Source organism: Empidonax traillii, unplaced genomic scaffold (assembly GCF_003031625.1).
Source record: "Empidonax traillii isolate 1590-97213 ecotype Southwest subspecies unplaced genomic scaffold, ASM303162v1 scaffold15:size5535645, whole genome shotgun sequence".
In the NCBI taxonomy this organism is placed as follows: Eukaryota; Metazoa; Chordata; class Aves; order Passeriformes; family Tyrannidae; genus Empidonax; species Empidonax traillii.
The window spans coordinates 3,491,777-3,518,512 of NW_020955208.1; the positions used below are offsets into that span (position 1 = coordinate 3,491,777).

The 26,736-nt window shown below is 39.2% G+C and overlaps 1 protein-coding gene across 4 annotated transcripts in view; it reads right to left on the reverse strand.

Moving 5' to 3' along the window:
* LOC114062486 (BEN domain-containing protein 5-like) overlaps positions 1–26,736 on the reverse strand; it is an 892,614-nt gene that overhangs the window by 527,595 nt on the left and 338,283 nt on the right. For all 4 annotated transcript variants that reach the window (XM_027893962.1, XM_027893954.1, XM_027893946.1 and 1 more), the window contains exon 5: positions 18,989–19,205. In XM_027893962.1, coding sequence (XP_027749763.1) covers positions 18,989–19,205 — 217 coding nt within the window. The remainder of the gene's footprint in view (positions 1–18,988; positions 19,206–26,736) is intronic.

Consider the following 26,736-nt stretch of genomic DNA (forward strand, 5'->3'; position numbering starts at 1 on the left):
GGTTATGACATCGAACAATTTTAAGCAAAGTCGAACAAAAGCAAACCATACCAATCACTTCCGAAACAAATTACAGAATTTTGCTTCCAGATACCAAAAGCTCGATGAAAACCCAAAGCAGCAATTTGCATCTCAGGACACACGGTCTGCTAAGACAGCAAATCGAGAAGAAGAGGGGTGAGATTGATTTTGGGTGGGGTGAGTTGCAAACACTTGGGCTGACAGAGCAGAAGGAGCCAGGGGAGAAGCTGAAGGCAATAAAGACTCAAGGCTGCTGCAGAGCTTCAGGGCACTCACTGAACTTGGACAAGTAATTGTCTTTACAGGCTGATGGAAGTGAGGAAGCCTTGATCACACTGAGCCTTCACTGCTCTGATACTGGTTAAAATAAGAGCAATGCAAAAAGAGAGGCAGGGGAACGTTTTTCTCAAGGCAGGTTTCCATCCTCAGTCAGCTGAGCAAGACACACATCAAATGCAATCCAGAACATAAGTCAGACAGAGGTGGCACATACAGGAAATTAGGCCTGAAGCTTGTTCTCAGATAAGATTTTGTGGTAAGTCTTCCCATATTTTGATAGGTCTTTCTCCTGTGTAAAAGATTGCAGGTCAATTTTTTAAGCATTTATACTTTTTTTTTAATTTTATTTTGAGCTAAAAGATCAATGTTACAACAGTATGTTGAATAAAAACAACCTAAAGAGCAAAAATAGCTTCCCAAAGGTAAAAAGTAACCGATCTCCTACCTGAAGAAGGAGCACTGAGCAATCACATTTTAAAATGTAACAAAAATTTTGCTAAGAATTACAAAATGTGTCATAACTAAAGTTGGTCATGACTAGGAAATTATACGTAGGACAAGTAAGGAACAGCAAAATCAACTCTGCAGGATATGCAGGTTTAAGAAGCTGAGAATAGTTGACAGGAAAATCAATTTATTGCATGATAAATGTTCATATGCAAAATAGCATGAGCAAAAAAACCCAGCTGTGAAGAATGTGGCAGTGAAGGGGATCAAACCATTATGCATCAGAGTGAATATTTCATCATTCTAATTCAAACTTCCTGTGCAAATATTAACAGAACCACAGGAAAAGAAAAATCCTACAAAGCATGCCAGTGTTTTACTAAAAATACACACAACAAATCCAGAACTGCAAATGTAATTCAAAATTCCCATCTCCCTTAGAAGTCTGACTTCACTGTCTGAACCACTAACCCTGAACACAGAATAAATTCAGGCACAGAGGAAACCAGACTGGAGAAGGTAGAGATGGATTTATTTCTGCCTCTTAAACAACTTTAAATAAACCTAAGGCAAGACAAGACATGTTCACAGTGAATAAAAGGAATAAATTTGTGGAGGGGGGACAGAAAAAAGTGTTCTGTAAGGATCTTTTTTTTTTTTTTAAATTATGTTCTTTTATTACATGTTTAAATTTAAAGTAATTGTTTTAATATTTTTTAACCTAGCACTAAAAGAAACACAGAAGCTTTTTTTTTTAAAAAAAAAAATTCAATCAGTAAGTGGCTGCAAAAATAACAGTTCCTGCCAAGAGCAGTGATGCCTCTAAAGAAATATATATTTAGTTTGGCTTACTCAGCAGTGCTCCAAAAAACTCTAGGAATCATTCGGGGTAGAATATGCATTTTTAATAAATACTTAAAAAAAAAATCAATTGAACACAGAGAAAAAGGCCATAAAGTTTTCTCTATGATCCCATACAGATCAGAGCCTATTGCAAGGAATTAGCTGCCAGGACAATGACTGGTGGATACCTCCAGTGAACCATCTTACACCACAAGGGACCTACAGGTTGTTGCCAATCAAAAAAAAATAATTTATTCTTATTTCTGTCACAAATGTAGCCTCTCAAATACAAACACTGCTGCACGGTGAATCAAAGTATCACTTGCCACAGCTCATTGTCTGTCTTATTCCAAATTTAATGCCATGCAATTAACAGAACTACTCCAAATTTATCTCCAGGGCCCCTGTGCAGTAAGTTGGATTGTCAAATGAAACAGGCATGTGGTAAAACATGTTCCTGCTTTTTCTGATTCTCAGCATAAATGTTTCCTCCTCTCTTATCAGCTGTCTGAACACCAGCATGCTACAATCAACTTCCTGCTACTTAGTTAAGATTCTTGCTTGCTTGCCTTTCTTCTCTAAATACAGCACTCTGGTGCTGCTATTGATCAGTGACTGAAAAAAAAAAGCCTGGATGAAACCCCTTTTTCTTCCCTTTCTTTTTGGTTATTGATGTTTTTTTTTAAAAAAGGTCCTTTCATCTCCTCCTCTACCAGGAAAGCACTACTTGATGGAAATACAAGAATAATGAATCTGAAGCTGTTGTACACCAAAACTAGCCAGAAATGGAAAAGATCCCCCCAGAATTCAGCCTCTTGCATTTCAGTGAAGCAGCGCACACACTTTCCAATTACTTTCTCAGTTACAACATCAGTAACTCAAGGAAATTCTGTTCCAGCCAGCAGCACTTCCACAGATTACGTTCTGTTGGGAATACAGGCAGAGTTTGACCCACGTCTTTTTGCCCATACAGGGATAAGGGGCAGCACATCAAAATGTTACATATATTTTTAGAGTTTCAGATTTATAGCATCACCCTGCTCCCAAAGCCTCCAGTGCCGAGCAGTTTGTGCTCTCATCAGGAGGGGTTAATTTGAGCAGAACTTTGGGAAACCACTTCCCACTTCTCTGGTCATCCCCCTGAACACAGGAGGAGCAGAGGTAGCTGAAAACAGAGCAATGTATATTTAGCCTGCAGTGTTATATAACCTGTCTGTTAACAAATGCAAGACACAAAGTAAAGTCGTGTAACCCAATTGAAACAGTTCGTTCTGGAGGTTGATTTCCCTTGGGAAACTCAAACATCAAGTAAGAAACTGAACCAGTTAAATATAACCTTTTTAAAGGGCAAAAGAATTCAAAGGTAATCAAGGATTTTTTTTTTTTTCCTCAGAAGGGCATTTATAATTATATTCCACTTTTATTTATAACAACCCTTTTAATGTTGGTACTACAAAAGAACTCCACAGAAAACCAGCTTTGCTTTATATAACAGGATTCAATCTACACGTGGTTTTTATATGCAAAACATCTTCTACACAAGATATACACTAACAAAAGCACATTTCCCTGAAGAAACCAAGAATCTATTTTCAAAGTGGTTCACGAGGGTTCAGCCATGTGCCTTTTGCTAATACTCTGGGAGACTCAAGAAGACATCCTTAACTCTTGTTTTGAGAAAATAATGGCAAATGACTACATATGCTCCTCCAGTGAGCTCAGAGTCTGGTGTTTAATTTCCTTTATTATCCTAGAATACACTAAATGTTTTGCTCTAATCTGCTAATTACCAAGGAGAAAGAAACAGACCAATTCCTAAACTGATTTTTTTTTCCAGTCTCTTTCCACTGGTTAAACAGGTATAAGGTGAGAAGCAGAAATGATGGGCACGAGCAAAAACTCCACGAACTCAGAATAACATTTCAAAATTCAGCACGAGAGTGACCGGCTGGTTTGTGATCAATCATTTAAGATCCCAAGTTTTGTGTTCGTGTTGTGTTAGGACACGAAGCCTCGTGTTACTAAAACAACAGTGGGAATTTCAGAGTGGGATCCAGAGGTGCACAAAGCCAATGAGAAGGAAACCTAAAACAAAGGGTAAGGATAGATTTGGGTGGGCCAAGTTCTTGCACTAAAGGTCTGCTGGATGCAGTAGAAATGAATTATACAGGGACCTGCCTCTGTCTTCTACACATCTGGCAGACAGCACAGACTCACACTGTTGTCATTGAACAGTAAAAACAATCTACAGGACAGAGCCCTGACACAGCCAGAGGAGCTCTCAAATTATGCTGCACAGATTAAAAACAAGCAGGATTTTCCCAGGATTATATAAATTATTGATCTGTGCCACTTCTCATGTTGCCCAAATACCTGTAAATATCACAAAAAAAAAAAAGGATAATTTAACCTCAGAATTAAACGAGGGACATTCTGTTTGAACAGCACCAAGCATGCAGAATCCCAGTGTGGATTCCATTGCACACACCTGCTGGAACCCTCAGCAGAGACACTGCACACTTGCAAGTGCCTGGCACAGGCAAGAGGGCCAGCTATTCCTCACCCACAGTAGGCAAGCTGTTGATACACTGTGAAACCAGTATTAGGAGATGCTTTAGTCAAAATGCTGTAGGTTATTAATCACAGCTTTGGGGTTTCTGACAGGATGTTTTGATAAAATAAATCTATTTTAAGTGACTGTAATGAAATACTAACCGGTTTTTGAAGGGCTTTTAAGATGTTTTTAAGAAGTTTCAGATCAAAGACTCAGTTAATGTAACCTCCATGCATTAAATATTTAGTACTTATTCAGTCACTTGAGCACTCAGGCATCTTGACATTGTAAAAGGAGGAGAGGGAAATTGAGTTTAAGTCAGTTTTGCACAGTGGGATTTTTCAGTTTTTATGTTAAAATCCCAGGCATGTAATTTTAATACAAAGAGGTCTATTCTTTCCCAACACTATATGCACCACCCATTAAAAGAATTCTTTATGCACCTGCATAGATGGGAGAATAAATCCTCTATAGAGTCACTTCAGTAGAAACTGTTGTGCTGGGATTAACACCGTGATTGAACATTATTCTGTCTCTGAGCTCTCTGATGGACCAATCCAAACGCACACACTTCTCTTTCCAGAACAAGCAGGCACTTACAAGTAACACAGGATTTTAACAATGGCAGATAAATTCAAGCAAGTTCTTTTTAGATATTTGGATTATGTGACTATAAGGGTTTTCCCCTTTCTACCATCCCTAAATTCCAAGAGCTGCTCTTTACCGTTCCATTTCTCCAAGAAATGCTCCAAAACAGAGCTGGAAAACAATCCCATTTGGGGTATTATTAAAATAGATGTCCTAAATTATTAAACTGCAAATTATTAGGGGCTGGATATTCATCCTGAAAATGCAACATTATATATAATTGCTACAAGTTCTCAAGCATCACCTTTCTTGTGAAAGCCCACTGAGTGTAACAGGAACTTGAGGATGACTTCAAGCAGAATGAAGACACTCCTGAGTGCATTTCTTGGCTCACTTGCAAAGGATTATAGAGACTAAAATATTAAAAATTGCCTTTGAAACTATTGCCATGACCCACATATCTATTTTCAGAATCAAGGTAAGTATCATGTATTTCTATCCTGTTTAACACAAACATGGACACATTCAAGTTCTTTGATTTGCAAAGGTGCTCTAAGGCTCTGGTATTTCACAGTAATATACAAAGATAAGAAACAACCTTAGCTCAAACATTACCAATATATGGGAAAAAAAAAACTCCAACAAAAAGTTCTGCATATCTTTCATTCATCACAGACATTTTCCCAAAACTTACAGTGTGATTGAAGATGACTGCACCCTAACTTCAAGTTCAAAAAGCTAAAACTGACCCCTGAAGTAATGGCAGCAATACATATTCCCAAACCTGCTCAGCAGCATCATTATGTGACCCTATTTGTCACAAGTGCCTTCTGAATGTTAAGCCAGCACAAAGCTGTGTCACCACGAGCTCAGCTGTGACACTGAAAGACAAACAGCTCCTGAAAACATCTCCATGTATCTCGTGCTGACTGGATGATCTCATCTGCTTTTCTCGAAGACTTGCTTTGTTTTTCCCCACTTCCACTGCTGGCCATGGCTCTGGAGCTCCTCTGCCATATGAAATTATGGGAACTCAAGGAAGTGATGAATATGTATACGAATGCACATGAATGCAGGAAGGTGATTTTATAAGAAAAAGACATTTCTTTGTACATAACCTTAATATTTCTTACGCGCAGTTGCCTCTGTGCACACACCAGCTTGAGAAAATCTCAAACAGTAAATTAAATAAATGAATGCTATTCTGCTGGACTGTTCTACCCAAAGAAATCCAAACCAGAAGACAATCCTCACCACAGAATCCATGTTAAATACTCCAATAGGTCCCTCACTGATTTACCAAACAGATAGAATGTACCCAACAAGGCACTGCTGAAGAAGTTCACGTCTGTATTTCAAAGGTCAGGAAAAGTCAGAGATGATAATTTGGTTAATTCTGAAGCAATAAACAAACCTTCTAGATGTAATCTAGGACAACCTTTGTTGTAACAATACAGGAGAGGTCGGACATCAGATCTCCTTGCCCTGTTGCCTCTGCCACAGACACTGAACTCAAAAGAAAGCTAATTTGGACAGAGGGAGAATCCTGAGGCTGCAACCAAGACTTCAGTGTCATGGAAAATGAGAGAAACAGTGGAAATAGTTTTGAGAATAGTGAAAAAAAACCACCCCTCACAAATTTTATAGAAACTGAATGCAATGTTATGAGTACTCTGTTTGACTGAGACACTTTCAGATGCTCTATGGATTAAAGAAAAAGATTAAAAAAGGGAAAACATAATTTAAAAAAAAATTATAAAAAAAGGAAAGGAGAGGTTGTCCAAAATTAGCAACATTAAATATTCCAAATAGTACTGATTGGAAGACAGGAAATGTGAAAATTATCACATATTTTTCCTTATAGAAATTAACGCCATTCAAGTAGATTCCAGTTTATTGTTAGTTATGATGGTTAGACTTGTAATGAACATGACCTTTTGAAATCAGGATACATCCACCTGTAATGCTTTAAGATGCAGTGGACCTTTGATATGTTAGCCAGAATTGTTTCTAGGTTAGAAGAATTGTTCCAGGCTGTTGGAATTCAAGATCCTTTTACCCAACTCTGGCAGGGTGAAGGTCCCTCCCAGAGAAATTAAGCTCAGACTGTACCTGCAATAAAAACTGTCATAGTCCCTTGGCTGTAAACAGGGGTGCAGATGGGTATTCCCAGCATTCAGGATGGATTGTGAAGCTGCTGTGAGGAATTCTCTCCATGATCACTGTTGAAATAAATCTGCCACCAGGGGTAAGTTCAGTGCAGTTGGGGAGATCTTCTGGGGTGGGAGCAGTTCCAGAGGTTTACTATTAGGACACATTACTTTCATTGCAGCAGGCTGTGATCGTTGCCTTATAATCATTATGGAGTATTTCTGAATCAAAGAAAGGAAATGTTCAAAGTCCAAACACCTTTGTTATTTCTGGTAAATTTCTGTGTAAAAGCAATTCCCAGAAAAGCCCGATGTTCTGAACTGCCTGTGCATGTGGGCTCCCTATTGTGTTAAAGACACATCTCCCATTGATGTTCTGTTAATAGATTATAGAGTGTGTGCTGCTGCCAGAGTACAGGCTATCCTACTTTCTAGCACATGGAGCAACTTCTGAAGCTAATCAAGGAAAGTATCTTTTGTGAATTAGTATTTTATGGCTGTTAATCATCATCTGTCCAAGGTCTTTCTAAACCTCTTGCTGTGATTCAGCATTATTAAATGTAAAGTAGATAATTTGTGACTGTATGAAAGACAAGAGAGCTTATCTACAGTTCAAAAAATACATAAACATAAAAAGGGTCACTCCCCTACTTAATGTAAGAAGAGGGATTATGGAGCAACTACTCTGTGGTCACCAGTTGGAGGACAAAACTTCTTTCTTTCAGAGTAAGATGGAGCATGTCAGGAAATTTTGCCATTGTATGGTGATACATGAAACTGGGATGGAAATAATTTCTAGAATCCAATTTGTTCCCCAGACAGTAAGAAATGAACACAGGTGCAGTTCTTATCAGATAAGGAAAGACACATGAGAACAGCAAAGGATTTTTACATGCAGTTCCTACTCATTTCTACCAAAAGAGTGCTTGCCTGAAAGAGGATATTTTGGAGATGGCTGGAACATGTACAGGAACAATCATTTTACTTTTCTTGGTACTACCTGGAGGTTCATAGTGCAATTTTCAGTAGACAGCCAATACTAGGGGAGATGGTTGTACTGGAGCTTTGCAGTACATTGATTTCCCTTTTTTCTGATCTAATTTCTAATGAGCAGAGAGTGATTTATTTGTTTTGTATCACATACAGAAATTCACTGTTGTCCACTGAGGCAAGTCCGGATTTCTAAAAGAAGACTTTGTATTTGTCTGTGTTTCTCTGGGAAGATGAAAATCTGAGATTTCAGAGGCCACAGCTATTCTGCTTCATTATTGTCATAGCAACAAATGATCTTGAAGCACTGTATGCAACATCTATAGCCATTTGCAGTATAGCTCCAGCTACTAACTTGTTTCTGTTAACGGTTGGCATGAACCAGCCTCTGTACTCTTTGCAATTTAATTGATGAACCACAAAACAAATGGTCATAGTTAATAAAATTATATTTTGCCATCTGTGTCCAGTAATGAGAAAATCTGAATTATAGGAATGAAAAAGAAAGGTTGTTTTGTTGTGGTTTTTTTTTTTTTTTTTTTTCCAAACAGATCAATGCATCCCACCTCTTTGTCAGCGTTAAATCAGATGTTATCTGTTGCTGTGTATTTCTCTCCTTGGTTGCCATGGCTAATGGGAATTTCAGCCAAGATGGACAAGAATTCTGTTTGACCATGAGGAATAGAACACCTTTTCCTTTGTTTTCCTATGGGTCTGTGTAGTCTGAGTCTACAGTGTTTGCTCTGAGTGCATCCAAGTCTCATTTATAGGAGGACAATTTTGTTCAGCTCTGCAGTGTTATTTGCTGTTCAAAACCTTATCTGTTTCTATAAAAAAAAAAAAAAAAACATAGAGAATAGTGCAGTTTTATTCCTAAAGCTCTGAAGGATTTCAAAATCATCTGGAGCTGAAGGCAAATCTGGTGCTGCCACAGTATCCAGTAAGGATGATTAAAAATCAGCAAAGGGCACCTCTGAAACACATATTCTGTTTTCCTGAGTTCACATTCTGAACAGTTTATGCTCTTGAAAGTGAGGATATAAATTGTTTGGACTCTTCATAAAGAGGCCACTACATTAAAAAAAAGAAAACAAACAAACAAACAAACAAAATAAAACCAAAAACAAGCAAAAAACCACATAACCTTTTATAATTTCTCTAGAAACCTACTATATTATTAATTCCCACAAGAAAAGGTAGATGCTCCTCACAGAGAAGTTACCAAAGCACTTGGTGTTGATAACTTGACTGCCTAACCCACATAAGGATCCAGAGCATTTCCTTAAGCTTTAGAGAGGAACACAGACCACAGGCAAGGAGGAGATTATGGAAACAAAGAAGATGCAATGCTGCTGAGTGCCCTGGTGTGTGCACTAACACCACTCCTGGGCTGTGCTTTACCTTTCAGTTTTTGAAATATTCATTGTTTGGATTAATATCCATGTCTAGGTCTAAGACAAGTCTTGATGGATCTCACTGTATTGCCCAAATATCTCCTATTTTTTTCTGCACCTCTGTTTTAGTCCTCATCTGTTAATCCATAAAGTGCCCTTAATCAGTCATCTCTGACATTCCTATAAATTTTCCATCAGACATAACACATTACTGGCTATTTTTCATTCTCAGAAGGCAAATAAGAAAAACAGACTTGAGGTCTTGAATCACATAAGCTGTGCAAAATAGCAGACTCTATTTCTAATTCTTTAATACTGTGGACCATACTTTGAACAGCTCAGCAGCTGCAAATAAGGCCTGGTTTCCAAACTGGGAAACTTCTTTCTGGTGTGTAAACGTCAAAAGTTGGGGTCCAGTTTTGCGTATGAGGAGCTCTGAAAGGAGCAGTTTGTGTTTTCAGCTGTCCCGAGTACAGAACAGGCCACAGCGGGATGAGCTGTCCAAGGTCCTGACAAGGATTTGAAGACCCGAAAGTGCAGGGGAACTGCACAGAAACTGCCTGGTTGGTGTGGTTGACCTCTGAGAATCAACCCCAAAGGCTTTCCCAAATGATCCAGTTTTCTTCGAGGGCCTCCTTTCCTATAAAATATTTTGGAGGCTAAAAGTTCTAAAAAAAACCTTGGGTTTTCTTTAAAGACAGGTATGAGATTTCACCTTATGCCATGCTGTAGAACAGTTCAGAATTCATAAATATAGAAAAGACTAGTTAATATTTTAATTCTAAGTAACAGAGAATTAAAAAAAAAAAAAGAAAAAAAAGAAAAACAAACAACATTTAACAATGTGCAGCTGTTACTAATGAACTAAGAAGCTGATTAAAAATAGAATGATGGATATTAATGCATTATTATAATCCACCATAATGCAGAAAATCTAAACGCAAAAAGTATGTACTATAAAATCCTGAAGTCTTTAGATTCTGAGAAAGTAACAGTCCTCTTAAATTTTAACTAATTAGGACTAAGTGGAAAATTGGATGCAATTAATGGGGAATTAAAAATAAATGGGAGGAAAATTATTTCTGAGACAGATTTTTCTTTCTTGCATACTCGTGAAAATTCCTGACATGGATGATACCTCTCCTTTGCCTTCCTCCATGTTTCACCTTTATTAGAACATCAGATAAGGTGGTTCAGAAAAACACACTTTCTTTAGAAAGGCATGTCCACAGTTCTAGGGATTCTGAGTGAAAATATTTGACTGTGGGCCTAGGGCTGGCTTATTTTTTTTTTTTTTCCATTGGAAATGTCATGTAACCGAGGCCTTTTCAATCTGTGTTCCTTTTCTCAGATTGTTCTCTGCTGCCACAGTATGGTGCTCAGTTGCTGTTTGAAAACATGAAAGAGAGGATCTTTATCGGAGAATGCAGTTCTTTTCATGTACCAATATGACTGGTTGCCATGTAAGATCTCTTTTAAAGAGTATTAAAAAGGCTTTAAGCTGTGCCTTATATTTCCTAAGAAGTGGAAAAACACTTTTCAATTAAGTACCTACTGCTTTACATTGAAAAACTCCTGTCTCCTCATATTATTTGTATGTCATTTTGTCTTCGAAAAACAAAGATAAATATTGCTTTCAGTATTTGTGTATTTAGCAGCACTTCAGCACCAGCAGGTATTTTCTATTAAAAAAAAAACCACACTTTTTTCAGGAATATCAGAACCTTCTAAAATAAAATAGGTCTCAATGTAACCCAACGTCTTAAAATAAGGATGGCAAATCTGCCTTACATGTAAGTTTGATGTCCTTTGTCACTGCACCATTCTTTGATTCAAAAATACTTGGCTAGCAGATCAGAAAAGTAAGGGCCATTAAAACCACACTGAAATCAGGAACAGATCACAGACTACATATAATTTCTCTCATCTGTGCTTCCTTACATGTATTACCTTGCCATGAGCCTTACTTCATCTCCTCAAGTACTTATGTTCAAATACTGGGGTCAACAGTAAGGCTTCACTTTGCCACCTGGGACCACCTGAACTGCACTGCTTTTATCTATATTGTCTCATAATCTGCATCAAAATATGTTCTTATTCCTTTATTTTCTGGTTCCTATATGATATAAGGATATATCCCCAAATCCCCTCTGACATATAAGCTGAAGTCTTCCTCGAGCCAGCTTTCACCTTTCAAGGCTTAAGGACAAAAGAGATAAACATGTGCTTGGCAAAGACAAAGAACTCCAGGATTAGCACAGATGTCTTATGCAGAAGGCCTCAAATGCACACCTTACTCATACACTGCAAAAAAAAACCCAACAAAGCTGCTGAGCAATGCTGGGATTCCCTTCACACACAGACCCTGAGCATATTTATAGAGAACTGCAAAAAGGGTTGCAGAATATTCTACCTCAACCAGCTTCTCCACCTAGATGTGAACAAGCCAAAAAATGAGATGACAGAAAAAAAAAAAAGGAATTCTTCCTTTTATCATATCTGAAACTTGTTTTCATTTATCAAGTTATTTTTAAATTATTAATTAGCTATAAACCATTACGAGATGGAAGATGAATCAGAGGGGAGGGTAGAGGAAGGTATGTAGAATCATAATCTATGACTACATCCCTGATTTAGCTCTCAGCTTCAGTGTACTCCGGATAAAGGTGCAATTTTAGACCACCAAGCCCCTGGAAGCTTATTAAAATAAACATTTTAAAAGAACTGAAATATAAGTCAACCAACAGCCAGATCCATTTACATTTATGTAAGACAAAAAAACATCATTACACCTCTTTACTTTGTGTGTAGATTTGGCTGAAAACACTGAGAATCTGGGCTTGAAGTCCAGGATTTTTTGATCAGTATTTTTTACCTGTAGCCTTGCTGTTACAGGTTCATGGCAAGAGATCAGGGCACGAGGCCTAAGTGTTGATTGTTCTGACCTTGGAGCTTAAAGGCATTTTTACACACATTTAACTTGATGCCATGAACTGTGATTTCAACCCATCTATTCAACCTGTTAAAGTTTAAATCTATACTTAGGGGTTTTGCTGGATTGGAGCCACAAATGCTCAGTTTACATAAATTATGTGAACAAGATTTTGCCCAAGGTATTTAGAGATCTTAATATAATATATTTACATTCTAGGGCTAGTGTAAAGCTAAATCAATAAATAGTTCTTTCTTTGGTTAAATTAAAAGGCATAAATCCAAATCCTTTGGACTGAGCAGACTTTGAAATTGTTAAATAAACCTTCAATCCCAAGGTTTCAGCCCTACAGGTAACAGGAGCCAGGCTAACCATCTTCTGGGTCTACAGTCAAAGAAGAAAGACTAAAATAGAACCCCAGCCCCACAGATGCATTACACAGTCACCACTCAGGAGATCTACACAGAAACCAACTCAAACATAGTCAAAATCCCAGCAGAGTCAAAGCAGTGAAGAGCTCCGGGGCAAATGCAGCTTAATAGCTCCACACAGCCCCATTTCCCCTACATGCCAGTACATTCAGCAGCGCTATCAACATGGTAATTATTGCTTAATGCTGTGCTACAAAAGAGGGAAAACAAATTTCTGTAAATGGAAGTGAAAGAAGATTGAATGTATTCCGGGGTTTTTCACAGGGTTCTGAAGGCCTGACGTGCCTTCCAAACACATTCAAGGCCTGCAGGGAAGGTAAATACATTTTAGAACTATGAAAAAGCTTCACCTTGGTGTATACACAGGACCTCAGACTCGCTGGTTGTTTTCCCTTTTTAGGAAATTATATTAATTGGTCATGCTATGTTATTTCCCAAGCCCCAACGAAAAAAAGGAGTTCTAGTGAGCATCGAACACGGAAAGTAAAGTATGTTCCCCCTGTACTCAGAAGTTTAGGGTGCAGTAACTAAAGAAAACTGCCTGGATCTGAGGGTTGAACTCAGTGTGTGGACAAAACTGGCTTGTCCAACTTGGCACCACATCAAGCAGTAGCAAATGTTGAGGACCAGAAAGAGTAAAACCTGCCTTTTACTTGAAGTTCACCATTGCCATGAAACAAGGATTCAGATCCTGAAATTCCTCCCTGTACTTAGGTGTTAGTTCAAGCATTTCAGAACCTCTGGTCAGATCACTAATGTTTCCTTTCCAGTTTGAAGCCTGGACAAATCACATATTATTCCAGCTTTTCCAGAAATACAGGTGTTCCTATTGGGGGATGGAGCAGAGAGGGAACACAAAAGACAGAGGAGACAGGTTGTAGATCAGGATATAACATTACTTGAAATGGCACTGAGATGTTGAGTGCCCAGGAGAGAACGTGACTACCTTGAGCAGCCCTGGTATTAAAAAAACAGCTATTTTGGATTTGCCCTTCACAACTCAAAGACATAAGGGGAATGAATAGGAGAGAAAAAAAACAAAGCAGGATAAGCAACCTAAGAGCAGAAAATAAACACCACAACTTCTCTCTTCTAGCTATCTTAGCAAAGTATGGACTAAATGGAAAGAAAAGGGAAGGGTAGATCTGAGGCAAAGAAAGGGCAAGCCAGATGAAGGACAAGTGTGGAGCAAAGGTGAGATGAGGAGTGTGACAGGGTAATGGGAAGAGCCATGAAGCAAAAGGCCAACCTGCACAGCTACAAAAAAAGTCCAGTGAAAACTTCAGAAAGGTCACTGACTTTCCAAAGGTTTCCCTGTGTGGTTACAGGATGAAAGGGTGCAGCTTGGGACCTGTGCATGAAAACAGTTTGTATAGACTAACTTTACCACCTATAATTCATTTACTGCCAGTTCCTTTCAGAAGGTTTTCTTCTTAATAAAGTGGATCATGACACTTTTTTTCTTCAGATGATTTCTTACCTCAATGGATTTTTTTATGCTCAAAGCTGCCTTTTTTTTTTTTTTTGTGAAGTTCCAAGCATTTTTTTAACAGATTTTTAAATGGAGAATGGTAGTTATAAAATGTGAGCTGTAAAATGGACTTAAGACTTGAATCCTTCTTCCCAATTTAAGATTTTTTACTCATAGTTAGATAAAGAGTAATTTATGCAAATCCTTCTAGAAATTATTTTACTATATCAAACAGCGCTCTTTCTGGAATTTCAGAAATAACCAGCTTATACATTTAGCAACCTTGCACGATATTAACTGTAAATGATGATTTTATTGAGTTTGTTTTTTCAAAAAACTATATATTGCTGCCAACTTACACCAAAGTATTTCTTGTTTTTACCATGAACAGTTGTATATATCCTACAGACAGATGGCAACTTTCAGCAGTAACATAATTTCGCCTATCTTTCCTTGTCTATGATTCCCACAAGCCAGTTTATCTCACAGAACTCCCTTTAAATTGTGACAAAGAAATTTCCCTTAAAACTGATGGGATAGAATAGTCCCCTGTTATTTTTTAATGTTATTTATATAATTTCCCTGGTAGCACACTGTGCTATTACATACTATAAATCATATTTTATTTTGGAAAGAGCTGCTGGTGGTGTTATTTTTAGATCCAACTCCACTTCTGCTGATATCAACCCAGCTAAGAAAATAGCTGTAGGAACATTTAAATCTCACATACAGTTTTGGGATGAGATCCATATTAGGAATGTTGTGGGAACAGCAGTACTAGAGGAGTAAATAGATACAGCACTGACTAAAGAGACTGTGAACACATATGTAGCTGCACTTTTACACTACTGAGAAACAAGTATCTGATACCAAAAAGATTTCAAAGGTGTGTTACATCACACAGGAGCCTCTAACTTCTATTTTTTTTTCCCCCCTCAAAGACCAAGAGTATACTTTTCTTTTACAGAGCTGTTATTACATAACCCAAAGCTGAAGGCAGAAATGGGAAATTTCACCTTAGAAAAGCTGCCTATTTTCTTTGCTTCACGCTTTAAAGGGGTCATAAGTGAGCAGTTAAAAACGGACCAGCAGCAAACAGCAGAACCGATCGACTGTTTCTCCCGGGGTACTGAGTCGTTTGGACGGTAAATAGGGGCTGCAGGATCAATGAAGCAGCAGTGTGACAGCTGGTGTGCACTTTCACAGTCTTAGGGCCCCACTCTGCTCTCTCTGATACCCCCATAAATCAGGAGTAGCTGAAGTGAATTAGAAGCAGACACCGAAGTGGTGTGGAGTCAGAAGGAAGCACCGGGTGTTCCAATCTGTGCACTCAGTATTCCATATCTGACTCCAGAGATTGGCTCCCTTTCAGAGCTCTACATTAGACATATTGCCTTCTTGTTTTAAAATATGTATGTTTAATATTTAATTTAACAGAATTCCATATTTCAGTCTCTGTGTACTGTGCAAGTCCCTTTGAGGCTCGTGGTTTGCGTGTGCAGTTGCAATTCTCCTCAAGTGTAATTTGGAAGCACCATTGCCTAATGGGGGGAAAGGAAATATCTGCCTCACATTAATCTTGGCTGTCTTTTGGGTGGGACATGAAAATATTGCCCAGCCATTGATGATTTGTGAAGTGGGCTGCAGGGGTTGAACCGGGCTGATCCACAACTCCTTTCATGTGGTATGTGTGATACTGGAAGACCAGCAGAGGTATCATCAGTTGTTCCACACGTTTCAAGCACACACAGGTAATTTGGACAACCAGCTTCAAAAGACAACACACTCAAAGATTTTGCCAACTCTGAAATATGGGTCATAATGCTACACACATAACTGCTATTGCACGTGAGACTGGATAAGTATCATAAAATAGGTACGGTCAAAGTAAATTGATCCTGGGCTTATATTTTCAGAGAGACATAAAAATTATTTTTAATTATGCTTTGCTGTAAAATATTGCATAATATTTGCTGAGATGAGAGATATATCAATAATATGCAAAACGCTAATTTCACAGTTTAAAGAAATGCTCACAGATTTTGAACTTCTGACCTGTTGGGACAAACCATAGAAAGTCTGAAGTTACCTCAGGCCAACGATGGCAGAATGAAAATAGCAGTTTAAATGGTACCTGGGTGACCATCCCAGCTCTCTTGGAGGAGAGACTATTTTCAAGACCATTTGGCACACCTAGCTCTCTAAAGTAAAGAATATAAACATTAAAAGGTCAGAAATAAAACAGCTAAGGTATCCACTGAAACTGGCAATGGGAATCTTTGCCATTTGGCTCTGAACCACTTTGCCACTCTGCACTCTAATGACAATTACATGTCCCACACTGATATTTCCCTTTCAATTTTCATAGAATTACTGAAAGTGTTGAAGGAGTTAATGGAAGCATAGTACTTTCTTTAGAGAAAATATGAAATTAGGTTAGAAATTAGACTGCCTTGAAAACAATATGTGCAGCAAAATGTGCACTCAGAAAGCCTTCAGGGGTAATCATCTAACCATGGCTTCCTGTGTTTTACTGTTCCACGACAAAGAAAAAGAAAAACCAAAGATCTATGGTGAAATTCTGTTGCCTCCAAGAGACCCAGTTGAACACCTCCCAGCCCAGGAGATGTGAAATGGTTTCCAGCTGTTCTCCAGCCTCACAATCACCGGCTGCAGCGGGGGGCTGTGAGATTCCCCTGGCATGACCCAGAGGGTATCAGCAGCTCCATGGCAGCTCAGCAGATGTGCTGCAGCCTTCCCCTCACATGTTCTCCTGCTCCAGCCCTGCCCAGTGTGAGGACTCCAGAGTTTGTCCTCACACGGCATCTTTAAACTCCCTCTCACCAAGTGCCGCCAAGGGTACAGTCCCCGCCTAGGAACAGCTTCTGAGGGCCTCTTTCTGCCAATCTGATTGCTCTTATCTTACATAAGGGGCCAGGGCAGGGCCAGAGCTCACTTTCTGAGCTCTGACTCCATCCTATATGGCACGCAATTCTCCAAAGTACAGCCAGCTCCTGCTTTTATGGAGCACTGTGCAGTGAAGAATGAAGGATCCTGTTTTTCACCATTTAAAGATGTATGATAGCAACAAAGCTCCATGTTAAAATATTTAACTCGCCGAGAACTTATGGAAATTGTCTATTCAAGCTCAGCAAAGACATTAAATTACCAAGCTGTTCTAGGACAGTTGTGTGTGGAGAAAAGCCAGAAATGCTCTGAGATTGTAACGTTGCTCACAAAGATTCCAGCCTGATTCAGAAGCTTTTTATACAGCTCAGGCATGGTGAGCTGCAAAACGTTACCATCCCCATTTCTGCAAAACATACTCTCTGTGTACATATAGATATAAAATCAGGACTTACACACAGCACATTTCCTGCCATATTTTGAGTGGCATCTGTTTGTTTAGTTGGCTGAAATATGAAAAATAATATTTCGCGACTACTGGTAACACAATGTTGACAAGATTTAAGAGTATAGCTCTGTCTGTCAAAATGCAGATAAAAGACAAATCCTCCTATCTCGGTGTTTTAATCAGTCAGATCAGGGCGTTGATGAATATGCAAATTTGACTGTTTATACACTCTTTTCAGAGTGAAAGGAAACAAATTCAGTGTCATTATAGAATTAATGACAGCTCTGTCCTCTAAGATTAATAATTAAAACTCTACACATTAAGATGATAGTGCTCTTTCCTCCCAGCCTCTGCAGATTTTACTTTTCTATTTTTTTAATACCCCTTTCCCTTATAATTGTTTGTTCCCCTAATTGGAATGGTTAATTATTAATGCCAGCTCATGGATACGCAGTAGTCACCTTTGGAACAAGAACTGTACTTTAACTATAAAAAGGGTTAAAAAAGGCCTTCTTTTGTTAATTCAGTTTTCACTCTTTTCTGTAAGTTAATTTTTTTCCTCCAAGTTTTATGCTACCATAGGGATCTCAAAGGCCTGCTTTAATGCTGGAAACCTTTTATTTATTTCAGTGCAGGGCATACATATGATTGCATTTTGATTTTCACAATCTATGCTGGGTCTCTTTTTAAGAAGAAACTGCTGCTGGGATCAGCAGCCTTCCCAGGAATCACAGCTTTCCGTTTCCAAAACACACACTGCAAGTTTAGACCAAATCAGATCTCAGAGAAAAGATTAAGAATATGGTACAAGTGCACTATAAAGTCTGAGAAAGCAAGAGCTAAAAAAATCCAACAAGATTTGAGCTATTATTTTTTTAATCTGATGATGTCTGGGTTGACATGGGAGTGGCTGAGTCATGCTTGCCAAATCCTCTGGACAGCAAACATTTCAGAGAAAGATTATAGCAAAGTGAGCAGAAGTTCAGCCTTACCATTAACCCTTCTTCCTGCCCCAGAGGAACTATGACACCTAATTTTTGTCTGGCCACTAAGACCTACACAGACACCACTAAACCCCTTCTAACATCACATCACCTAAGCTGGCATTTTTTAGAGTAAATAAAATAGTCGGTTTGTGTATGTTTTGCATTACATTATCAAGAAAAAACCCATTTCTTTCTAAACAGAAAAAGCTCTTCTGGAAAGACAAATGGTCAGAGTACTCCAAAAATCACATTTCCTCAATAGAGCTGTTTCAGTTTCATCTTTTAGCGTCTTTAGAGGTGGATCGATCCTACGTGGGAATTCAGCATCGCCTTGCATATCGCAGAGGAAATGCTTTATGTGAAATTAAATTAGCATTTGTCTATATTTCACCGAGCAGGAACACACTTCCTCCTGTGCCATTGACAGCAGTAAAACAAATCTGTGTGTGTGTGTCTGAGCGGGGACGGTGAGTTATGTTCTGTGAGCATTTAAGGTGAGACATTCATAACGGAGCCCGGCTGGCTGGCAAGCGGGGCTGGCACTTACCACGCTGAGTCCCAGCAGTTCCCGGCAAAAGTAGTCCATGTTCCTCCTCTGTAGGGTGTCCAGGTAGTGCTGCAGGCGGGTGTAGGTGTAGGGGTAGCAGTAAGCAAACTGGTAAGTGTCGTCCTCCCGGTCGAAGCAGAAAGCAAAAGACATGACGTAGTTCTTCCTGTGGTCGGGGCAGCGGTAGTAATACACGTTTTTAGAGGGTATTCTCTGCCTAAAAGAAAACCAAAAACATGGATGTTTATGTATTTCTTGACACATATATATGTTGGCATAAGAAAGTTGGACAGAAAGGCTGTGTGAGGTTCAAGTTTCCTCTAAAGGAAATGAAGTGGGGCAGCCTGAACAGCTCAGGAGCTGGCGGGCGGGTCCCAGAGTCTGTGTTTGGGAGCAGTGCAGACAACGGCCATGGCAGAGCCCGGGCATGGCACTGGGACTGCAGCTCTGCCCAGGTGCCCGAGCTGGCAGAGTCACCACAGCAGGGCAGAGCATCAGAAAACCAGGGGAACCCACTCCCACAAAGTGAAAAGGATGCACAGGCTGGCCAAGTCTCCTCTACTTTGCTATCAAGCTGGTACAACTTCATACCACACACAGGCTCCAGACAAACCTCTGTCTGGAGTGTGGCCACATCCTTTGTTACAGGGCTGATTCACCAGCACAGGGTGAGGCATAACTAACGAAGGAATGTCAGGAAAAGGCACCATTGACAGAACTGAATTACTGAAATTCAGGACATCTTCTTGAATTATTTTTTATCCTTAATATTCACGGGATACATATCAACACCTAGCCAGTGAATGGAAGAAAGAGAAACTCTTGAGGTTAAAAAAACCAATCCCACCAACCAAATAACCACAACAACAAAAAAAAGTCAAACAAAAAACTTCAGGTATGGAAAATAACTGGGTCCTAAATTAGAAAGCAAAGAAGAAACGGGTATTTGGTCCCATTCCAAACTGGACTGCTGCTCTCCTCGACAGTTCTGATTTATCTGACAAGACAGAAATGAATATACATGATGGTAAATAATGATAATAAGACATTTATGACATTGTTATCAAGTAGGTATCTGTTTAAGGAATAACAAATATCTGCCTGCCATCTCTCACCCAACTCCAGTTATTCTCTAATTTTTCAACAGAAATTAGTAATATTTCAGAGGGGGGAAAAAAACTTGTTCTATGGATGAGAGACATTCTCAGTTTCTGTTTCTATGCTTTCTTCCTTTCTTAGCTGGAATTTCTCACTTTATTTAGGCAGGATAGTCTCCAATCACACCATGCACTTGTAATTTGATGTAACTAACTGACCTGTCATGTTTGGCAACAAAAAACTATGGTCCTGCAGACTCTATCTGATTCAATTACACAACATTATAAACAGGTCTCATCTCATGATTGGAGTAGATCTCAGCTGAACTCAGATCGTGGTGAGGGGGAAGCATAATAACATTTACAGACATAGCAGGAGTAATGTGCTCCCTTGTAACAGTTTCAAGAAGCTGGTCTGCTGCAGAACATCAGTTTTGGCCTCTCATTGTTAATATGAATTAGAGGACAAAACCCTCTCATTATACACAAGTACGAGTTTGCCAATTAGCAGCAGTTAAGGACTCTGATCAGCGAGACTCGGGATCTACAAAGAGAAAGGGAAAGGAATTGAGATCTTCCCGAGAAAGTACAATAAAGAATCAGCGATGCAGTTAATTAGACTCGAAATAGGAATTTATTTGCCCCTTTTAAAGCCCTGCCTCTTGAACGTTCAGGGCTTTAATAATTTACTTCAGCATCCCGACTGATCACGAGCCAGCAGTGTGCCCAGGTGGCCAAGAAGGCCAATGACATCCTGGCTTGGAGCAGCAACAGCGTGGCCAGCAGGACCAGGGTAGGGATCGTCCCCCTGCGCTCAGCACTGGGGGGCCACACCTCAAATCTCATATTCACTTTTGGGCTCCTCACTTCAAGAAAGACACTGAGGTGCTGGAGCTGGTCCAGAAAAAGGCAATGGAGCTGGTGAAGGGTCTGGAGATATTTAAAGGACGTGTAGATGTGGCACTTGGGAACACGGTTTAATGGTGGAATTGGCAGTGCTGGGTTAACGGTTGGACTCGACGATATTAAAGGACTTTTCCAACCCAGTGAAGTCTATGATTTGATGATTGGTTTTATTTTTCTTAAAAGAGACACTTGCTTATCACTAAGATCTGAAAATAATATTTAAGCCGCAAATGTAAAGCGCAGAAAAACAAATCTTTCATTTTTATACAGAAGTATCAGTAGGGAAAACACACCACCAGCCATCTGCATGCAGAACTCAAACCTAATAGGTTTCTCCAGTATCTTAACATATTTCTCTCATTCACCCTTACTCTGGAGTGCTATAGGACATCCCTCATTTGATCTCAAATCAAGCAGATGATATGGCAGTGGGTAAATGTATTCTAGCTCCCAGTCCTCAAACCATAATGCAAGTTTAAACAGTATGTTGCTGAGTTGTTGAACTTTATTTGTTTCCAGATTAGCATGGGAGAAATAATAAAGGACAAGCCTCACTTTATGCTATTAAAATTTCATGTAAAATGAGACCAATAGGAGGAAATTCAGGATTTTAGAAAGGCTAATGCTAATTGAAATTCATCTGCTGATAGTTAATGTTTAAATGACACATAGTTCTCCTTGGTTCAATAACTTCCTACTTTTAAGCAAGTTGAAGACAACTTTGTTAATGTATTAAAGGCACTTTTGATATTTCATTCCCTTTCCCCTTCATTATAAAAGCTAAGCATCTGTTTTATTATCCACTTTGACACATCACTTTATGGCTGCATTTGGCTATTATGGCTAATCTTGATGTCTAGGACATCTGGTATTGACATTTCACTATCTGGTGTCTGACACAACAGCAGAAACCATCCTCAGTTCCCAGGTTTAAATTCACCCTCTCAGGGCAAAAAGTGCCCAAACTCTTAATTCAAACCATATCTTCCAAAAATAATTATAATAGTACTCCTGTCACCGCTAATCTATTTTTATCTCTCCTAGCACTTTGTCACTGCTAATCTATTTGTGAGTCACAGAGAGAAAGAGAGTTAGCGTTTGGATACCAACAACACATCTTTACACACAGGAGCCTAATCAGATTGAGATCTTATCAGGGAATTAAAGCAGAAAAGAAAAAAGGGAAGGGAAAAGAAAGAAAAGAGACACAGTGCTAAATATCACCGACTTTTTGATAACGAAGAGACATTGCTCAGTTCTTGAGTTAACCTTTGTGTCCTAGACACACTATTGTTTACTCTTTCCCTTTTTTGTTCTATGCCTTCTGGAAAAGGACACCCACACACTGTGGCAGCAGCTGCTCCTATTAATTTAAAGCTATTACAAAAATTAAAATTAAACCCAATTACTTTGGCTGGTTTATAGCTGGGGAACGGCTTAGTCTGATTGTTCCCTCTGGTTATGGACAAAAACAATATTCCTACCTACAGGCAGCTGCCAGTGGAATACTAATGCATCTAGGGCCTGGCAGGAACAGATTCCCAATGCAGAGTCTAACTGCATTTCTTACTAGAAAAAAAAAAATATCTTATCGTGGATCTGCAGAAATGCACCAACTTCTCACACTGTAAGTCACAACGAAGCCGATCTGTAGTTGGAGGCAGCAAAGCAAAATGATGGTAGAAAACTCGATGCTCAGATTTGTTCCTTTGCATTTCCAGGCACTGGAATCACATTGCATTCCCACTAAGCAATGCACACCCTGCTAATTGATGCACAACTGCCTGCATCTCCACGCTGCTTAGTGCTTGTTAAAAGGAGAACCAACCCCAATTCTAAGAACAGCCACAAAGAACAACGTGCAAGCAACTGATTCCCAGCCTGTTTTTGAAATGTGTTTAAAGAAATGAAGCTTGATATTGTAGCACACTTTGAGATAAATTCAGACTGCTCAGTCTTAAAGGTAAAGGCAAAACCTTTTGTCTGAGGGAAAAGGAAGAATGGAAATGAAGAGTTTCTCTCTACTTTAACTCTCACAGTCCAGTGCCAGTCAAAGGTTTGAGCCAGTGGATTTAAGTGTCCTCTCCTCCAATCTCCCCCACCCAGCAGATTTGTTACTCCAAGTGTCAGTGTCCACGTGCCTGTTCCTGCCTGTTTGCTACAGTGCAGTCTGGAGTCAGGACATCTGCTCTGTTTGGTAGTGTGCCAAAAGACCAAATTTTTCGGAGTACCAAAAATAAAAATTAAAACTGTAGTCCTCATCCAGTATCAAAAATCTGATGACTTCAGAGGCTCCAGGATTTTACTCCTTGCTACTACAAGAGGCAGTGAGGGGTATAACTTAGCTTTGAAAACTTTATCCTAACTGCATTTCTAATTAAAACCTACTTTTAACTTCAACTCCAAGAATTTTTGACCTTAAAGGCAAACTTTATTATCTGTTCTGCTTTTTATTTCTTTTTCCCCTCTGCTACCTCACTTGCCTTTGAAAACTGGGAGTAAATCAAGACTTTGGAGGACCAACACAGGGGGATGGTGGGGGTGCTGCTTTGTGGCATCTGTTCTTTAAGTTTCAAATACATAAGGGTGTTAATCAAATCCTTTTGTGGCACCACAACACAAATAATTACAAAATAACAATTTTTGGAGTGCTATTCACCCAATTGCATGACCAAAGCAGGGAGTTCCAGCCCAGCAAAACTCCCAATTACTTTAATGAGCAGCATAAACAGTCTTTGGACCACTTTTATGGCACTGCTTAATTAATTATTCAGTTCCTTGCCTCTACAGGGTTGGGTCAGACATACCTCAGTCCCTCAACTTCAAAGGGAAATGATGATCTTTGGAGGAGAAACAAAAATCTGCAGGTGCTGTAAAGGATCAAGGGCCAAAGGAAAAATGATCTGACTTGAAGAGAAATGCTCGAGTGAAGCTGGGTGCGATGTTTGTTGGCTGTGGTGACACACTGTGGTGATCATTCTCCACTGCCATCGATTTGCATGTGCAGGGATGCTACTGAGCAAACCCACAGATCTCCAAGCTTGCACGTGGAATTCAAAGGGGTGGGCCCGAGTCACAACCTTAAATGAAATTAGGCCTAAAGACCCAAAACCTGATCCCGACTCAACTTTGAAAAATAACCTTCAGGAACTTATTGACGTTACCCTGAGTACGAGACCTGGTGACTCTTTTTGAGTGTTCAGATTTACCTCCTAAAGCTGGATGTCCCTACCTATTAACTGCAAGAAACCAAACACACTCTGGACAAAGTACAGGGATGTAAATCATGTGCTGCAAACTCCTCTTCTGGGAGGCAGCCCTTTCAAACTGAAGGCCTTCCTGACTTTTTTCTCTGTTAGTCTAAGCCATTATTTTTCTTCCTCCTTATTCTTGTTGACAAGTGGAGCTGACCATCTTCAAAATTCCTAGCTTACTTGTGACAAAATAAGTTTGTGGGGTTTTTTTTTTTCCTTGCACATAATTTTATATTTGATTCACAGAGCATGGAGTGACAGTGAATATGTCAGATGGTGTTAAATATTTCTTGCAGACAACTGAATGGGTTTTGGCACAGCTAACTCAGTTTCAGACACTGCAAAATAAGCCCTGCTTTTATTCTTCCTATGCATTAGAATGTTCTCCAAACATTTTCATAACTTAAGACCTCAGGGTTTTCCACCTCTAACAATACCTGGTTGCTTCTTCTTAAGTATAAAAATCAAAATATTACATAATTCAACTTCACAAAAATCAGGAACTCTACACATTAGATACACAGCTTTCATATTTTAATTGGCACAGTTAGGTAACCTCTATCAATATTTTTAGGGAATTGAAATAGTAATGAACTGTACAGAGATTGCTTGTAAAATCTCTTTGTTCATTACAACTTCAAGAAGAAAACACTGAGTTTTTAATTACTTTTTTTTCTCTACAACTTACATAATTAAGCAATGAGATGGTGGTTTGTTTGTTTGGTTTTTTTTAGTGAGAGTTCCTGCATGTCAAATGTTTATAACAAACAATTGGTGTTGAGTTCCTCTATCAGTCCTAGTCAACCTGGGATATTTTTTTTATGAGATCTGCACACCAGATGAGAATCAGTCCCCTCAGCTGATGTTCAGACGACAAAAATACCCTGAAAGTATATTATTATTATTAAGGGTGTTCCTAAGGGTGACAAGAAGTGCTGAGGGAAGGGCGTGCCGTGAGGGAAGCAGAGGGGAGCAGGATGGAAGGGTTGTGATTACGAGGTATGAAGCTGAAAACCTGTGCCCGGGTTGTGCTGCCAGAAATGAAGTCATCACCCTTCAGCTCACCAGAATGAGGATAATGGAGGGGAGAGCACTGAGAAATCACAAGCTGGCAAGAAATAATTTTTTTCAATGACTGAATTTTGAAGCAACTTCACATAAGACAGGGCAACCCCAAAATGAAGAGAAGTGTTGCTTCAGGTTCTCCACATGTCAGTTTGGTTTTGTGGGAGGAGGCTTCATTCAGTGAATGAAGTTCACTGTGGGAATTTCATTCTCTTGTCCATCTCCCCTAAACATGAAACTTGTTCACGAAGGTGCGAATTTGGCACAGCGTCCTCTTTTGCCAAAACACTTTAATATGTCTTAGAGGAGCTGTCAGCTGATAATGAAACCCCAAATCTACCAGCAGCAGGTACAAGCAGGATTTCCTCTGGACAAGCAGCCAATTCACTTTCTTTTCTCCCTCAGAACCTACCACAGAACTAAAGCTATACACCCTCCTCCATCTTTTGTTTATTCTGTCCAGTTGCTAAATCTTAAGCTGCAGTGACTTTCCCCTGAAGCAGCAGTTCCAATCCTGCAATTATTCTACAGAAACTCTCTGTTAAACTGCAGGGATAATGAATGGTGCTGATTTTTTTTCTGCTGTTGAAATATGATTTGCCTACTGACCACAGGTATTCCAGCCATGGATTGTTTCAATAGCAGTATCTCCATGCAGTATTTATAAAGGAGGGAAAAAAAGCAAACAAAAAAACCCCAAAACAAACCAAACAAAAAACCAACCAACCAACAAAAAAAAAAAAGGAAGAGAAGGAGAAAAGCTGAATTTCCACAAAAATTATAGAACAAGTTAAAAAAATTAGGCCATACACATGTTGTGATCCTCTGAAGATATCACGAATGCAAGAGAAGGATTCAGAGGTCACTGTTTATGTCCTGAAATGCAGCTACAGGCAGAAAAAAAAACAAATAGAGGCTTAAAAAATATTCTTATTTTTTTAAATACTTAAATTGGCATGTGAGAATTTGTGAGAAGAATCACTAAAGTAAGAACTGAGGGAAGAAACAGTGATGCACCACTGTAGCTCCAAAGTTTGGAATGCAGAAAATTAAAACAAGAGTGTTTGGAAGGAACCGAGAAAGAGTAGCCACAAATGCTGCAAATGAGTGGAAAATTTCAAAAGAATAAAGTCAGCATAAATAATTTTGTACTAGAAAAGGTGAGGACAAGAAACGTTCCACCTCAGCACAACGTCTGTCCCGGCTCTGACCTGTACCAGACTCTCTGGTCATGAAAGAGCAACTCTACTGACAACTTCAGGAAGACAGTTTGAATGTGACTGACATCAGGGAGAAAACAAGCACATAAAATCCAGAAGAACATGAACCACTGATTGTGTCAGAAAAGAAGGCAGGTTAGGAGACAGAAAGAAGGGGACAAGATTGCACGCTGTGAGCGTACCAGCCTCAAATTGGCCAGAATAAA